This window comes from Stenella coeruleoalba (assembly GCF_951394435.1).
Source record: "Stenella coeruleoalba genome assembly, chromosome: 3".
In the NCBI taxonomy this organism is placed as follows: Eukaryota; Metazoa; Chordata; class Mammalia; order Artiodactyla; family Delphinidae; genus Stenella; species Stenella coeruleoalba.
Window position 1 is genome coordinate 65,001,383 of NC_137148.1, and position 16,085 is coordinate 65,017,467.

At 40.2% G+C, this 16,085-nt stretch overlaps 1 protein-coding gene across 5 annotated transcripts in view; it reads left to right on the top strand.

Annotated features, from left to right (window-relative positions):
- Window positions 1-15,508, top strand: part of ATG10 (autophagy related 10) — a 222,941-nt gene extending 207,433 nt beyond the window's left edge. For 3 of the 5 annotated variants that reach the window (XM_079917357.1, XM_079917356.1, XM_079917358.1), the window contains 3 exons: window positions 10,932-11,029; window positions 11,704-11,819; window positions 12,144-15,508. In XM_079917357.1, coding sequence (XP_079773483.1) covers window positions 10,932-11,029; window positions 11,704-11,819; window positions 12,144-12,181 — 252 coding nt within the window. In that variant the 3' untranslated portion in view covers window positions 12,182-15,508. The remainder of the gene's footprint in view (window positions 1-10,931; window positions 11,030-11,703; window positions 11,820-12,143) is intronic. The other 2 variants (XR_013827657.1, XR_013827658.1) reach the window with 2 other exon arrangements.
- The last annotated feature ends 577 nt before the right edge of the window (window positions 15,509-16,085 follow it).

The following is a 16,085-nucleotide window of genomic DNA, read 5'->3' on the forward strand; positions in this document are numbered from 1 at the left end:
TTCAGGAAATCTTTGCTACTCGCTCCTCCTCCCAGACAAAACTGACCTTTTCTTTCTCTGAGTTCCTATATTCCTGGGTTTGTGTCTTTTAAATGTTGTGTATTATAGTGATTTCTGTAATCCTTGCATTGCAGCTGTCCTAACAGGAGCATGGGGAGAAATGAGGAGAGGAGATGACATATTTCTTTTGACTCAAGGTCGCTCTCAGCTCATGGAGATTTATACACCCTGTGTTCAGTTTGGTGTTTCCCATTGCAGAGCACTCAACATAGAATTATAGGAATCGCACAACTACAATAAGCATTAGCTCTGCTGGGTGAAAATAGTAGTTGAGTTCCAGGCATCAGGATATCATGATACCTGGATACCATGAGTATCATTCCAGGGAACAAGCCTTCTTTCCACGTGTGGGGTCTCAGGCTTGGCCACCTGTGCATCGTGGTTTTCCTTTAGTTTACTGGTGAGCTCCTCTATGGCCTCAGGTACTTATATGTCTTCCTTAGGAAACCCTCCATCCTACAGTGGGGAGCATCTCATTCTATGCTAGTGCCACTGTGATCACCTACACAGTTTTCTGTGGAGTGTGAAGCCTCCCCATGCCTTCTTTCCAAATGATGAAAAAAAAAAAATCCCTCCCACCGAGGGCGTCTCTCTTGCCAGCTTTTCTTGTTACTGGTCACAAGTCCTATTATTCATCTCCCATCATTAGACCAGGTGACACTGCTATTCTCCCTGGGGATCTGCTTTTCCATTCTGTTTAGAAATCCTAAGGGAAGGGAAGTGAGTAGTGACAAACTTACTTTACCTTTAGAACTCTCTGCCCTTGAGGTGCGATCTGGGACTTTCAGTCCTGGGCATGTAACTGACTGTAAACCTTAGGAGTTGAGATAATAGGATGTTGTTTTATATCTTTCTAGTACTTCAAACTAAAAGTAACCTCTGTGAAAGCAGATTTTGCTTCTGTCTTGAGTGTACTTATATTTCCAGTGCCTAGAACAGTGCCTGGTACATAGAACAGGCTCCATAAATATTCGTTGAATAAATGAGTGGGGAGGTGGATGGCTAGATGGACGAATGTTTAGCATAGAGTCTTACCCACATTAGGTATTCAGTGCTGTTTATTGAATGCATGAGCAAAAATTGCATGAAGTAATGAAGGAGTGAGTTAAGTAGAAAGGCATGAGTTTATTACATATTTTAGTAGTATTTGATCTGCTTCTAAGTCTGAGTAACAAACCTTAGGGGAATAGTGTGGCATGGCAGAGGGAAGGCTAATTCACAGAACTAAAATATGCATCTTGCATCAGTTTTTTAAAATGATAATGAAAGATATTATTTTTATGTAGAAACCAGTAGATTTTAGAATATTTTGTATAGTAGACATAAGTTTTTTACATAGAGAGTTATTCCTAACCATACCCTCAAACTCTCCTTTGTTCTTAGGTACACTTTGGAGGAAATATTTCAGAAAACAGATATTGAATTTCTTATCTGGGGACTCTTATAAATGTACAGGAGGTGCTGCCCCTGGTTTTGTGCCAAGGAGAGAGAATGTTTTGGTCTCTTTCGTGGAGGCCATTGGTGATTCCTGCACAAATATTCCCCTTCATGGAACAGGCTGCGTGTGCCAGTAATAATTTACTTCGGCATAGTAGGATGTCTTTTTCTATGCAGTAATTCCACAAATTATTGTTGAGTGCCTACTAGATGAAACGCACTGTCCTGGATGCTGAGATTAAAATAGCAATCAGAATATTTCTTCTGCCCTCAAGAAATTATAGTAGAGGAGGACTCCTGTAAACAGTCAATGTCCTATACAGAACAGTGAGGAATTAAGCAGTAGGCTTAAGCATGGGTGCAGTGGGAACACAGAGGGAGGGCACCTGATACAGGGTTGGGGTAAAAGAAAGCTGAGATCTGTAGGGAAGAAAAGGACATTAGTAGGTGAGGGGGGTTGGGGAGGGTGTTCCTGGCAGAGAGAACTGCATGTTCAAAGGTCTGGAGGTAAGAAAAAGCATTGTGTTCAGGGAACAGCAAGAAGTGTCATGATAAACTGTACGTAAATATAGGTAAATATCTGGTTTTCTGATTCTGAAGAGGATTTTTTTTTTATTGGAGTATAGTTGCTTTTACAATGTTGTGTTAGTTTCTGCTGTACAGTGAAGTGAATCAGCTCTATGTATACATTTATCCCCTCCTTCTTGGACCTCCCCCCTCCCATCCCACCCATCTAGGTCATCAGAGAGCACCGAGCTGAGCTCCCTGTGCTCTACAGCAGGTTCCCACTACCTATCTATTTTACACATGGTAGTATATTTATGTCAAACCTAATCTCCCAATTCATCCCACCCTCCCCTTCCAACCCTGTATCCACACATCCGTTCTCTATGTCTGAGTTTCTACTCCTGCCCTGCAAATAGGTTCATCTGTACCATTTTTCTAGATTCCACATATATGTGTTAATATATGATATTTGTTTTTCTCTTTCTGACTTATGAAGAGGATTTTTTAAACATAAAAATGATAAAACAAATAACAAAGGAGAAAAATTATTGATTTAATTATTTAATAATACATTTCATATCTAAATCATCATGAAAATAATTTAATGACAATCTGGAAATAAACAATGTTTTGACTGTTTCTGCAACTTTTATGAGAGCAAGGGTAATCTGTTTATGTACCATTGTATTACTAACATTTGACCCAGTGCATGGCTCACAATGGTGGTTGAATAAATGAAAAGAATCAATATCCTCAAAAGATACTAAAGAACTAATATAAATGAATAAGAAAACCAAACAAATTATATGAAAGGAAATAATAAAAATAAGTGCAGAAATTAGTAAAACAGAAGACAAAGGACTGATTGACAAAAGACACATATGATGGGACTGGCACATAGTAGGCACTCGATAAATATCTGTTCAGTCAATAAAAAGCAACAGAAAACTATAAACATGTGTATAAAAGATCTGAAAGGGAATTCACCAAATGGAATAAATCTGAGTTGGGCAGTTTTAGATAATTCTGTTTTTATTCATTGTTCTTTTCTGTATTTTCTGAACTCTCCATGTATTGCTTATAATTTTTATGAAAATACATTAATTTGAAATTTGAAAAAATAGATTTTTAAAGAAGTGGACTGGAGAGGATTAAAACCAGGGACAATCCTTGACACCAGCTCTGGTCAATGGGATGAGGAGGTACGGTGCATGAGCATGCACTTTGGATGCTCACTTGGATGCCTGTAAGGCATAATCTCTTGGAACTTGTTCTCCAAAGTGGCAATAATAAAGCCTATCTCAGAGTTATTGGGAAAGGGGACCCCTGCAAAGCTCTTAGTACAGTGCCTGATACTGTAGGTGCTCAGTGGCCATTTTCCTTTCCTAGCCTGAGGAGGCAGGATGAGGGAGATACCCTTCTCCATTTCTAAGGCATGTGCCCCGAGTGGAAGGCAAATTTGATCAGTCTGGAATGTGAAACTGGATGAAAGCTTAGCACGTGAAATTATATTTGTGCCGTCCTGGAGAGCCAAGAAAATTAAGAAATGAACCAAGTAACTCATCATATTTATTAGATGTAAGAATGAAGGTGCAGTATTATCATTTCCTTATGATAGTCATATCTAATAGTTCTGAAACCAATTCACAGTATTCATGTCAGACTTATTTTATGAGACATTTAACCATTGCTAAATTAAATTTCATAAGAGATTGTGCTAAATTAAATTTCATAAGAGAATGTGCCACTATAACTCCTCTGGAGTTACAGAGATAGAAATCTGACCCATCATTTCTACTTTCACGGAAAACCATTTAGCAGAACTTTGTTCCAGTAGAAGTGTTTATTGAGTTGTAAGCCTAACACAGTTCATTGGCTGCCTGCATTTACACACTGACATTTTTCCCAGCGCAGATTTGCATCAGTTCATTAGTACTGACAGCAGATGGTAGCACTTTCACACAAATTTACCTTCTGAATTGATCTAAGAAATGTCACTAAAGCGATCCTGACAGTTTTGATGTTCTTCCATTTCTGAAAATGGTATGTTAAACAAATAAGGTGTAGGATTTTAGATTTTTTTAACTCCAACACATAATTCCTAAACCAAGTAAAGATGCTTTTATCTCTGATTCTGGCTGTCTGAAGGAGAAAGTAGAAAATGCAGATAATCCTTCCTGATAGTGTAAACCTTAAAAAATCTCCATTGCAGAAAAAAGGCTTTTGAAGAATATTATCCAGATTGTCTACACTGATCAAATGCCTCAAATTATTTGTAAATTCTCTACCTTACTTCGTCTGAATACAAATTGCTTGGCTTACAGGATAAGCTCATTGAATGTGACTGAAAAAAATAGTATTGGCTCAAGTCACAAGGCTAACTTTGATTAATAACATACTTAAAGGATTTATTTAACAACAAGAAGGACCTTTTGAGTTCTAAATGCTCTCAAAAACAATACCTTTACTAACATTCTAATGGCAGGAGCACAAGTTAGTACTGACTTAATTTGGCTAAAATACAGTAACTTTGTTCCATATAGTTTTATCCCCTCCCTTCCTTTGTGCTATTATTGTCATGTATATTACATTTATGTATGTTATAAACCCAACACTACAGTATTATAATTTTTGCTTATATAATCCTATGTCAAAGTAATTAAGAGAAGAAAATATACTTAGCTCATTTTTTATGTTTACCATTTATGATGCTTTTTATTTTTTCCTGTGGATTTGAGTTACCCTCTGGTATCTCACTAATACCCTCTGGTATTATTGCCTGAAGGACTTCCTTTAGTATATCTTATAGGCAAGTCAACTAGCAAGGAATTCTCTCAGTCTGTTCCTTGAGAATGTATTTACATTACCTTCATTTTTGAAGGACAGTTTTGCTGGATATAGAATTCTTGATTGACAGTTCTAGGGTTTTTTTTTCCCCAGGACTTGAATATGTCTTTCTGCTGCTATGAGAAGCCAGCCATTATTGTATTCTTATTCCTCTTTATGTGATGAGTTCTTGCTCTCTTTGCTACTTTTAAGATTTTCTCCTGTCTTTGGCTTTCGGCCATTTGACTATGATGTGGCTAGGTGTGGATTTTTGTGTTTCTACTTAGGGTTTGTTGAGCTGCTTGTATCTGTAGCTTAAATGTTTTTCATCAAAGTTTAGAACTTTTCAGCCAGTATTTCTTCAAACATTTTGCCTGCCCTTTTCTCTCTCCTTTCCTTCTCAGACTCGTACTACAGGTATGCTGGTATGCTTGGTATTGTCCCACAGGTCTCTGAGGCTTTGTTCTTTTTTCTTCATTTTTATTTTTCCCTTCAGATTGAATAATTTCTATTAACATATCTTCAAAATCATTAATTCTTTTTATTGCCATCTCATATCTACTGCTGAATCCATCTAGTGAATTTTTTATATCTGTATTGTACTTTCCAACTCCAAATTTTTATTTGGTTCTTTTTATAGTTTGTGTTCTTTGATTAAGATTACCTATTTGCAGAGTCATTATCATAATTTTCCCCTTTTAACTCTTTAAATATAGTTTTCTTTAATTCTTCAAACAAATTTATAATAGCTGCTTTGAATTCTATGTAAATCTGATAACCAGGCCCACTCAGAGTCAGTTTTTATTAATAGATTTTTTTCCCTTTGTGTGTATCTTTTCTGTTTCTTTGCCTGTCTCATAAATTTCTTTGAAAACTAGACAATTTAGGTAATATATTGTAGCAATTCTGGATTCCCATATTTTTCCCTGAGGGTTGTCTCTTTGTTATTGTTGCTGTTGTTTTTGTTTGTTTGTTTTAGTAGCTTTCCTAGGTTTTACCTGCAGAATTTGCCTACTCTGTAAGTGTGGCCATTCATGTCTCTATTTTGTCTTTCATTCTTATTTTCATGTTTTTGCCTGACTTCCACAGGGTCACCAGCTCTATCTGCATACCTTGCTGGTTAGCCAGTGATTGGACAGAGGTTGTGCTTATATACCTCAGGCCTATAAGCCTTCCCTCATTTGTTCATGGATGTGTGTGGGTTGGGAGCACATCCAAATTTCAGTTAATGTTCAAGTTGTCATCAGCTTTTACTTTTCATCAGGCCTTCTTGTACCTCCCCTGAACATGTGCTTAGTTCCCATCAGCCCAGGATACCTGGAGAACTTACCTAGCCCTTCTACAACTGTCTCACCTCCAAGATCTCCCTATTAGATTTTGTTGCTAATGCCACCGGGCTGTAGTTTTCTTTGACTGTTGGAAATCAAGTCAGCCCTGCTAGCAGCACAGCTACTGATTCTCATGGCCAGCTCCACTCCCGTAAAACTTTCCTGTTGAGGAGCCAGGTGGAGGTCGGGGAGAGTATGAGAGTATTTCTAGGCAAGAAGGCTGAAGACTCTCTCTGTGTCTGACTTGAGGTTCTAGCAGCTTTTCATGAGTTAAACACTTACCAAATTTTTTATTTGCCTTTGGTTGATTTCCATATCTCAGAAGTGGGGTTTTTTTGACAATTTTGTTCAGTTTTAAACTTGTTTTTCAAGGAAATTTGTTGACCTCTATATCATTCTGCTATAGCTAGAAGTCTACTCCTATTGTTATTTATTTATAAAACTTTTCTCAAGAGATTACACAAATGTCCCTTATTATAATTCCTATTGTGAGGAGATCAACATCTCATAGCTTGGCTTTTTTAAACCAATGCATCTTACCAAAACAATATAATTTTCATGTTTAAAATACAATTTAAACATTTGATTTTTAAAGGCAGTCGTTGCTTTAAATATATTCTATCTAATTATATAAATATAAGTTCTTAACATAATAAAAGACAAAGAATTTTTTTTAATGTCGCCAAACCTGTATTAAAGAACTGTCCAAGCTGATCTAAAAGCTCTTCTAAGGCATGAAAGTCCCTATTATTTAAAAAAGCGTTTCACATAAGCATTACCATGCATTTTATTAGAATATAACCTTAAATGCTAATATAACTGTTTTTATTTTGTTTGAGGAAAAATGAATATTAAAATGCTGTAGATTACTGAAGGGTTTTTGAAGTGCCTGAACTTGTATTTTAATTTAAATTCTTTAAATTATTTTCCATTAATTTGTCCTGAATACCAATATATTGATAATTCTAATTGCCATATATATTGTACATAGACTTTTTACTAATTTAGAGTTTTTTTGCCCTTGGTTATAATCAGTTGTCAAATGTTCCTAAACATTTAGACACTGGTCAGTGATATTTTTCCTGTGCTGCATAACTCTATAGGAGCTTTTTGTTTTTACATATTGAAATTGGACTTTGTTATAGGGTATTATAAGACCATATTCTGGATGTCTGAGTGCTACTATCCTTGTCTGTTTAGATAACAATGGGTTTAATAATAATAGCCAACTAAGTGCTTATTATATATGTCAGGCACTGTTTTGAACAGTCTTCTGGCATTTTTTCATTGAAGTAACACAGTCAGTCTATGAGGTAGATACTATCATTAGTCCCAGTTATCAGATAAGGAAACAGAGACATGAAATGATTAAGTGGTTTGCCTCAAAGCTCACAGCTACTGAGTAGTGGAGCAGAACTTAAGTCTTAACTACAGATCCCAAGCCTGCTCTTATCTACTTGCTATATGGAGTGAGCAAAAGATGACTTGTAGACATGAAGTCCAAGTCTTTACTAAGGAGTATCAAATAAGCAGAGCTACAATGTGACATGGGCCGACATCTGCTTAGAAAATGGACCCGTGAACTTTAAGTGTGTCTGTAACTCTCAGGTGTATGTTATACTCTGATGTGGTTATTCTTCTGAGGTCTTGTAAACGTTAGGCCACAGACCTGTAAGGAAGAGGCAAGGTCTTGTCTATATGATGAAGCCATTCCTCATGAGAGTTACCATCTCCTCAAGGAGACTGAATTATTAGGGGTTAAGATTCTTGGAGGACACTCTTGCATAGTGGTTGTGAGTGCTTCCATCCACCATGCAGGCCAGAAAGGGAAAGCCCAGCCAAGATCTCTTCCTAGTGTCCCCCATGACTCAAATGGGTCTGGGAGCCCCAGTGTTGTAACACTCTGGATCTTTTAGAGCCCTGTTGCTTAGTGTTCTGTTACCCTTTCAGTATTCCCAGGCTTTCAGTAGAGTCTTGTTTGACTAGTCCATTCCACCTCAGCTACAGGAAACTTGGGCTCAAGTGTTTAAAGTTGGGGGAGTTTCCCCATGAGCATGAGAGTGGCCATGGGAAACAAGGGCTGCCAAGGGGAGGGTGAGTCCTGGAGGAGTGGAGGCATGGCTGAGCTGACTCTCCCCTTCATGAGTGTTCCATGTAAATGCCATCCTTGGAGGTCTATGTTTCATTTTATTAAAGAAGGTAACATGTCTTCACAGATTTGGTTCCTGCTCTTCATTCCTTCCAGTGTTTACTACACAAGTAATCCAAAAAGAATTTAGACTAGATTTAACCTTTTAAATCTCAGCTCTATAAGCAATAATTATTTTAGTCCAGGATGATTCTAAAATTCTTTCACATTTCCTGTGTACATTTCCCGTACTCATTTCCCTTTATGGTCTTCTGTATCCATCAAGTTTCTCTGCACAGTTGGGTTTTTCTTGCCATTCTGATCTCTGTTTAAAGATCACCTCTTCAGTAAGTCCTTCCCTTTCACCAAATCAAAATTATTACCACAGTCCCTCCAAAATCACATTACCCTGTTTTGTTTTATTCATAGCACTTACTATTATCTAGATTATGCTGTTTACTTATTTGTTCTATGTGTTTATTGGCTGTCTCCTGCACTGGAATGTAAGTTCCATGGGATCAGGGACTTGGTTTATCTTAGAAATAGTGATCTCTGTAACTAGATCGAGAACTATTCCTGGAAGACACATAAGAGATGATCACTAGGTACGTGATGAACTAATAAATATTAGTTTAAGGCAGGTAAGGGGAGCCAGAGTCAAGTTGGACAGGAGGACTTGTGATAAGCATAACACATCTGGGGCTGTGACCCCAGCATCTGGTTAGGGACAGAAATGAGGGGTAGGGAGAAAGCAGGAGATGGGAGCTCAAGCTCTGTGTGATAATCAGGACCCTGGGCAGAGACATCCGGAGGTGGCACTCAGGGAGACATACTCCAACCTACTCCCAGTGGATAGCTCAGCCCTCACCACACGCGCACACGTGTGCTCACAAACACATGCATCTCCATGCCCAGTGTCACCCATACAAATGGAACTATTCCTCCCATTTCTTATGGTTGGGTGTGTTCACTTGTGCACAGCCATGAATGTTTTAGGGTTGGACAGTGGAGGCAGCAGGATACAATTCTTCCCATGGACAGCTCTGAGTTCAGCTTCTCCTTGGACTGGCTGAGAAGAGAAGCAGCCAGGAGAAGAAGCTAGGCAGCCTCTAGTCGAGATCCAGCCTACAGGCTTGTTTTATTTGGCCCACACCATGTTTTTAAAAAATTGTGCCCATATTTAAATTTAGGGGGGTTTGCATTAAAATCTGGATTTCTAGGTTATTTTGACAAATGGGAAGACCTTGCACACCAAGCCTGCACCCCACGTGGCACAGCTGGCTGAAGCAGAGTGGCAAGCACAGCCTCGGCTGGGCTCTCCAGGTCCCCACAGTCCTTGTCACCTGCTGGTGTAGTTAATTGGCCTCACCCCTTCGGGTCATTTGCCTGGTCTTCATAGGTAGTTGTCTTGGTCTCTTTGGGCGGCTATAGCAAAATACCACAGATTGGGTAGTTGATATACAACAGAAAGTTATTTCTTACGGTTCTGGAGGCTGGAAGTCTGAGACCAGGTTTAGGTCTCCAACCCTCTCTCGTGAGGGCCCTTTTCCAGGTTGCAGACTTCTCTCTGTGTCCTCACATGGCAGAAAGGGGCAAGCTAGCCCTCTGGAGCCTCTTTTATAAAGGCATTAATCTCATCATGAGGGCTCCACCCTCATGACCTAAGTGCTTCCCAAAGGCCCTACCTCCTAATACCATCACACTGGGCATTAGGATTTCAGTGTATGAATTTGTGGGAACACAAACATTCAGATCATAGCAGCATTTGGGTTTGCAATCTCTGGCATAATGGCTAATGCACAATGTAAGCAATTGATAAATTTATCAACAATAATTGTTTTTGCATTGGTAGAATTTCTGCATAGATCACTCACTATATAGAAACCTTCTAGGGCTCCCCAATGCTTGCCAAATTATGTTCACATCCCTAACTTGGCAGCAGTCTGACCTGTATCTTACATCCAGTCATTCTCTCATAAAGGCAGTGGAGTTCCGTCTTACGGACTTTGAACTTACAGAAACAACCCCGTAGGCTTGGGGGAGACAGAAGGAGAGACATAGATAAACAGAGAAACTCAGGGAGAGACAGACAGACAGACAGAAGCAGTGCAATTTAAATAGTGCCAGCTGGTCCCCTCTTCCACACCACCACCTATCCCGTCTACTCACTGGACATGTGCCCACTGGCACTGGATGCAGCTATGCCTGAAACAATTAACATGTTGACAAAATTTATGTAAGAAAATATGTGAATGATTTTGGTCCCCTTACCATTGACAAAGAGATGAATGAAATGCATTGTTCAGATGGTCAGGCTCCTGGACTTCATGGATATCCTTGAGTTAAAACTGAAGAATAATTATAGGCCAAAGGAAACACTAGCTAAAGAACAGTTAGAGGGAACTGATAAATGTATTTGCAGCTTGTATTGAGTGTCTGTCCTTTATCGATAGTTTCTTCTCACCAACTTTTTCTCATGTTTGGGTCATGAATTATATTTCAAAATAGAAATCAATCTGTATCTTAATTTTATAACTTGAAATTTAAAACAAACCTTTATCTTAAAGGAGTAAACCAGATTATGGATTTTAACTTTTTCAAGGTAACTTAAGCTGGCAATCCTGGGCCAACTCTGATTCTTACAGGAGCATCCGATACTTGGACAACCCTTTTTTGTACTTCATCCCTGCAAGACAAATGAATTCATGACTCCTGTGTTAAAGAATTCTCAGAAAATCAATAGGTAAGAAACACCATCAAGCTACATTGGCTTTCACTCTTATTTTAAAAGTGTAAATCTTTTTATGTGATTCTAAAAGCTAAGCTAAAAAAGAAATATTCTTTGTAATAATAGTAATGGCTAACATTTATTGATTTTTTTTTTTTTTTTTTTTTTTTTTTACTGTGTGCTAGGCACTGTTCTAAGTATTTCGGATATAGTAAAGCACTGGATTCCTGTAACACCCCTCCGAGCTAAGGACCATTATTTTGCCCAGTTTGCAGAGGAGGAGGCTAAAGCACAGAGGGGCTAAATGACTCCGCTAAGGTCACACACCTAGTTAAGCAGTAGAACTGGCATTTGAACCCAGGCACTTTTGCCTCCAAGCCATGCACTTAACTGCACTCTGCTACCTTAGCTAATGTTGTCAATTGCATCAACTTGGAATCATCGAGGGAAGTCAGGAGCCCCAGTGCCTTGACCTTCCCTTTAACTGCTTTAGTGAGGGATGGATCCTCAGCCTCTTTGGCCTTCGAGTCCCTGTTAAGCAATGGGCTGGCATTTGGAAATGCTGAGATTCCAGGTGCTGAGCGCACGTCTTTGAAGAAAGCCTCATTTCTATGATTGTTGGTAACTGATTTTCTACCACTCAAACAACTACAATGGAAACAGTTTTCTGTGTTTCACTTGTTTCCCAGGAATGTCAACTACATCACGTCATGGCTGAGCATGGTAGGGCCAGCTGTCGGGCTGAATCTGCCTCTGAGTTACGCCAGAGCAGCCTTTCAGGATGAAGGAAACGTCGACAGACAAGGTAAAAAGAGAAGCCTGCGCTGCATGTTTCACTGTTGCAAAGATCCTGGTGTCTCTTCTGCACTTGGATATGTCGTCCCTGCTGGCACCACCGTGTATTAAGTCTGCTTTCATCTTTAACGGACTGGGCACTGACTTGTTTGTTTAGTTTTCCAACCAATCAGCACCCACTCATTTAGGAAGCTTTTGGCTTTGCTATAATAACACTCACCCAACCACAGAGCTGAGTGGTTTTATTTTAGAATTGATATTCTTGAAACAAGTCTTTACTGCTCAGTTAACCTTCTTTTATTTTCTTGGCTTTTGTTTTGTTCTTGTTCTTCAGATTCTTCTATTGAGCCAAAGAGCTTAGAAGAACCCTGAGAGTTTACGTGGCCGTCCCTGGTTTTAATGGGACCAATATGGTGTGAGATTCAGATCACCGAGATTTTGACGTGGATTTTTTTCCCCTTGGAAGCAAATGTCTGCAGCAACTGATGTACTCTATGTTTAGAAGACACACTGCAAAGACACAAATCACTATAAATAGCAAAAAAGGAATCTAACTTGGTAATAGAAATACTGACATCATCAGGGCACTTCCAGGTCGTTCCCTCATGTCTCTGAGACTCATTCTCTTCACCTTTAATTTGAGAATAACAAGCTACCTCACAGGGTTGCTGTGTGAAGCACATGAGAGCCTTAGTGTATGAGAAAATACGGTAAAGTATTATGCAAATATTCATTAAATGGTCACCTTTCTTATATTTGATTGTCATTCACCTAGGCTGTCAATAAGTTTAATAGTCAGTAAGATATTAAGATGAACCATAGAATTTTCGGTTTGGGGTTGCCTGTTTTGTTTTTCATTTTAACTTGCTAGGGTCTTAAACTAAGAGAAAAACGTAACTGACTCTTTAAAGCATCTAGATTAGTGTCTGTCAGTGGGGGATGCACTTTAGAGTCACTTGAGGATCTTTTACAATTACAGACGCTGGGGCCACCTGCTGGAACAGCCCCTCTGGGGTGATTCTGATGCACATGCTCCTGAAGAAGTTCTGGTCTGGATGTACCTTTCAAGTGGCATTTATTTGTGTTGCTTTGGTCTCCCAGTAGGTCTTTTCCAATTCTGTGCATAGCTCCTGCAAGATGGACTTACTTCCTAACATTGCCCGGACCTTGCCCCGAGAATCTGTATAGCAAAGAAGTCTAGGAGGCATTTGGAGAGGCGGCCTACTTTGGAGAAGCAGTTAGGATGAGGGGATTATCTGCTGGCGAATAGCAGAGGACAGCGACAGCCCTGTGAGTCTCTAGGTTAAGGGCTGTACTCTCACGAAGGGAACAGAAGTAGAGAAAGGGTTAATCAAACTGCTGGAAAAGCTAAAAGCAAATTTTAAAACGCTGAGCTGCACATATTCTTGCTGGGATGAGAGCCTGCTTACATGCTTGTTGGGCATTTTGGTATTTACCAGTTAACATCTTTTCAGCTTCTGCAAGGGATTTCCACCTCCCACCCCCGACTCTCCCTAATGTAAACACAGATTTCTCAGCAAGTCATTTCTCAAGCCATGTCATTTCTAGGGTAAAAAAAAAAATTGTAATAATGTGTCATCTGGATGATGTACTCGTCTGGAAGTACTAGTTATCCTTTTTGAACAGATTCTGAGATGATAGTAGTCTGTCAGTTTGGGGGCAGTGTGTAGTGCCTTTTCTTTTTTTTATAAATTTATTTATTTTATTTATTTATTTTTGGCTGTGTTGGGTCTTCGTTGCTGTGCGTGGACTTTCTCTAGTTGCCACGAGCGGGGACTACTCTTCTTTGCGGTGTGCGGGCTTCTCATTGCAGTGGCTTCTCTTGTTGCGGAGCACAGGCTCTAGGCAGGCGGGCTTCAGTAGTTGCAGCACATAGGCTCAGTAGTTGTGGCTTGCAGGCTCTAGAGTGCAGGCTCAGTAGTTGTGGTGCATGGGCTTAGTTGCTCTGTGGCATGTGGGATCTTCCCAGACAGAGCTTGAACCCATGTCCCTTGCATTGGCAGGTGGATTCTCAACAACTGCACCACCAGGGAAGCCCTAGTTTCTTTTTTTTAAGTTAATTTTTTTTAATTCCCTGATTGATGAAGACCTAAAAACTCACCAGTGGCAGAACAAAGTTCTGAAGAGCTCCTGTAGGTTGTAGAGACCACCCTCCCCAGACAGATGCTTCTCCTCAAGCAGCTCTATTTTTTTCAGAATTTTTTTCACTTAAACTTTTAATTTTTGGTTGATAAAAATTTCCCTTTTTTAAGAATACAGTTAAATAACAGACTGTTATCCCAACTGTCATAAAATTAGAAAATATTTTGTTTTGTCAAAGTAACAGTTCTTTCTCTGCAACATGAGGATTTTTCTTCTTCGGGGTTTCCTCTCCAGCCAATACAATGCAAAGCCCCTTCAGTGAGGAACAAGACTGGTTAAAGCTGCTACAAGTCAGTCTCCTAAACTCTACTTTTGTGTGGCCTTGGAAAAACCATTTCACCTCTTTGGTCCTCAGAGTCTTCATCTGCACCATGAGGAAGCTCAGCCATGTGACTTGTGAGGCCCACCTGAGTCTTGGGTCTGTGAAATTGGGAGAAGTCTAGGGAGCTGGACTGTGAGGTTGGTTTGCTACTAGCTGCGTGGCTTGAGCTAATCTCCGTTAGTCTGTTACCAATTCTGTTTTAAAAAGTCCGTTAATATCAATCCCACTCACCTAACAAGGGCACAGAGATCGAAATGGTGAGTGAGTCTGAATGCGCTGCATAGCTAACACAGTGCCGCACGGAGTCAGCGGGAGAGGGTAATCTGCCCTGCTGCCGTCGGGGCACATGCCTGCTCCTTCCCACCTCAGTTTGGGCCTGACTTCTCCCCAGGCGAATGGGCTCCTGGTCGGGCGCCTTCTCTGCCCACAGCCTGACTGTCCCTCATGCTGGTTCTCACCTGGAAGTGTTTCCCTCCCCATCTCTCTGCCCAATTCTCAACCTGCTATATGTGATCCACTCTTTACAAAGCCATCTCTGACCACCACAGCCCCCCGTGTTGGACCTCTCCCTTTGTTATCCCTGTACTTATTCATAGAAGCATTTAACTATCTCCTTTTCACTCTGATTTGATGGATAATAAGTAACTTCTTGAGCCACTTTTTTGGGTATGTTGTAAGGTGGCATTCAGGAAGGGTTGCTGTCTGCCCCTCGTAAGTGATCCAGGGAAAGCTTTCAGTTTGGGGAACCGAGTGGGTGGGCTAGTTCTTTGAGTAACCATGGAAGAGTCAGAGGGTGTGCTGATCATCAGGTACTAGCCTACAATCTGGAGGTTAAAAAAATGAAACTACCACCCCCCCACCCAATATGTATAAGATAAGGAGGAAAAAAAAGTCAGAAGTGGGTTTTTGCATCCATTTCTCCCAAGATAGGTATAGTTTTTCTTAATACTCTCAAGATATTAGGAAACGGAGATCTGCATTATCAAAACTAGTTCTTCACATATATATGGAATCTAAAAAAAAAAAGTTCTGAAGAACCTAGGGGCAGGACAGGAATAAAGACGCAGACGTAGAGAATGGACTTGAGGACATGGGGAGGGGGAAGGGTAAGCTGGGACGAAGTGAGAGAGTGGCATGGACATATATACACTACCAAATGTAAAATAGCTAGTGGGAAGCAGCCGCATAGCACAGGGAGATCAGCAAGGTGCTTTGTGACCACCTAGAGGGGTGGGATAGGGACGGTGGGAGGGAGACACAAGGGGGAGGAGATATGGGGATATATGTATATGTATAGCTGATTCACTTTGTTATACAGCAGAAACTAACACACCACTGTAAAGCAATTATACTCCAATAAAGATGTTAAAAAAAAAACAAAGAAAAACTAGTTCTTACATAATTCAGAGAGCTGATATTCCAGTGAGTTGGAGTTTTGGGGGGATTAAAATCTGAGAGTAAGAATATGCAAAGATCCACTTCGGCAGATACTTACTGAGTTTGTCTTGTGTGCTGAGCCCTAGGCTGGGTGGCAGGGGCAGCAGACCGAGAGCCCTGACCCGGCTCATACGAATGCCCCAGTCCAGTGGAGAAGACAGACAAGAAGAAGATTGATGGCACGATGTGTGTTGTAGCGGAGGTGTGGAAAGCAAGCACCAGGGAAGAGTCACAGAAGAGGAATGTGAGTAGAGTTGTGAAAAACTTAGGATTTAGCCAGGCCAAGAATGGAGGAAGGAAAGACCTTGAAGTTGCATGTGGGGAAGTGGTAAAGAGTGAGGCTGGCTAGCAGGA